We start from the raw sequence: 1,033 nt of genomic DNA, 5'->3' as shown, positions 1-1,033 counted from the left end.
CTGCTGCTGCTGCTGCTGCTGCTGCTGCTGCTGCTGCTGCTGCTGCTGCTGCAGGAAGACCAGCAGCAGCAGCGTTTTCTTCTGTATATATTTCTCTGTCTCCTTTTATATGTATTTGTTTGTGTTTTTCTTCTTTTATATTTATTTGTTTATATTTTGTCTCCTTTTTGTGTTTATTTATTTTTATTTTTTTTTCTCTTCTGCTGCTGTCTCTCTCTCTTTGTCTCTTCTTTGGTGTTGCTGCAGCTGCCTGTACACCCCAACACTCTCTCTCGCTGCATGCACCTCCATATACACCCCAAATTCTCTCTTCTTCTTCTTTTTCTGTCTCTTCTTTTCTTTCTTTTTCTGTCTCTTCTTCTGTCTCTTCTTCTGTCTCTTTTATTTCTTCTGTCTCTTCTTTTCTCTCTTCTTCTTTTTCTGTCTCTTCTTCTCTTTCTTTTTCTGTCTCTTCTTCTGTCTCTTCTTCTGTCTCTTTTATTTCTGCTGTCTCTTCTTTTCTCTCTTCTTCTTCTTTTTCTGTCTCTTCTTCTCTTTCTTTTTCTTCTTCTCTTTCTTTTTCTGTCTCTTCTTCTGTCTCTTCTTCTCTTCCTTCTTTTTCTGTCTCTTCTTCTGTCTCTTCTTCTGTCTCTTCTTCTGTCTCTTCTTCTCTTTCTTCTTCTCTTTCTTTTTCTTCTTCTTTTTCTTCTTCTGTCTCTTCTTCTCCTTCTCTTTCTTTTTCTGTCTCTTCTTCTGTCTCTTCTTCTATTTCTTCCATTTCTTCTTCTTTTTCTGTCTCTTCTTCTGTCTCTTCTTCTCTTTCTTCTTCTCTTTCTTCTTCTTCTTCTTCTCTATCTCCCTCTGTAACCCTAATATACTCTCTTGGGTTCTTTACGCCAACCCAACCCACCAGGGGGCCCCCAGCGGGCCCCCCACAGCGGTGGTGGGGGGCCCCCCCAGTACCCTTTGAGGGGCCCCCTGGGGGGCCCCCCGGGGGGCCCCTGTAGAGCCTCTCCAGGGGCCCCGGTGGGGGGCCCCCTGAGGGGCCCCCTGA

General features: G+C 44.1%; 1 protein-coding gene across 1 annotated transcript in view; it reads right to left on the bottom strand.

Moving 5' to 3' along the window:
- The window catches only part of EMH_0040810 (uncharacterized protein), a gene marked incomplete at both ends in the record, with an annotated part of 3,017 nt that overhangs the window by 789 nt on the left and 1,195 nt on the right, over positions 1 to 1,033 (bottom strand). Inside the window, 3 exons of the mRNA XM_013495544.1 lie at positions 3 to 48; positions 286 to 840; positions 890 to 1,033. Of these exons, the coding sequence (XP_013350998.1) occupies positions 3 to 48; positions 286 to 840; positions 890 to 1,033 (745 nt within the window). The remainder of the gene's footprint in view (positions 1 to 2; positions 49 to 285; positions 841 to 889) is intronic.

This window comes from Eimeria mitis, genomic scaffold (genome assembly GCF_000499745.2).
Source record: "Eimeria mitis Houghton genomic scaffold, Emh_scaff1629, whole genome shotgun sequence".
Classification (NCBI taxonomy): Eukaryota; Apicomplexa; class Conoidasida; order Eucoccidiorida; family Eimeriidae; genus Eimeria; species Eimeria mitis.
The sequence above is the reverse complement of the archived record's forward strand: the minus strand, read 5'-3'. Positions and strand labels throughout refer to the sequence as shown.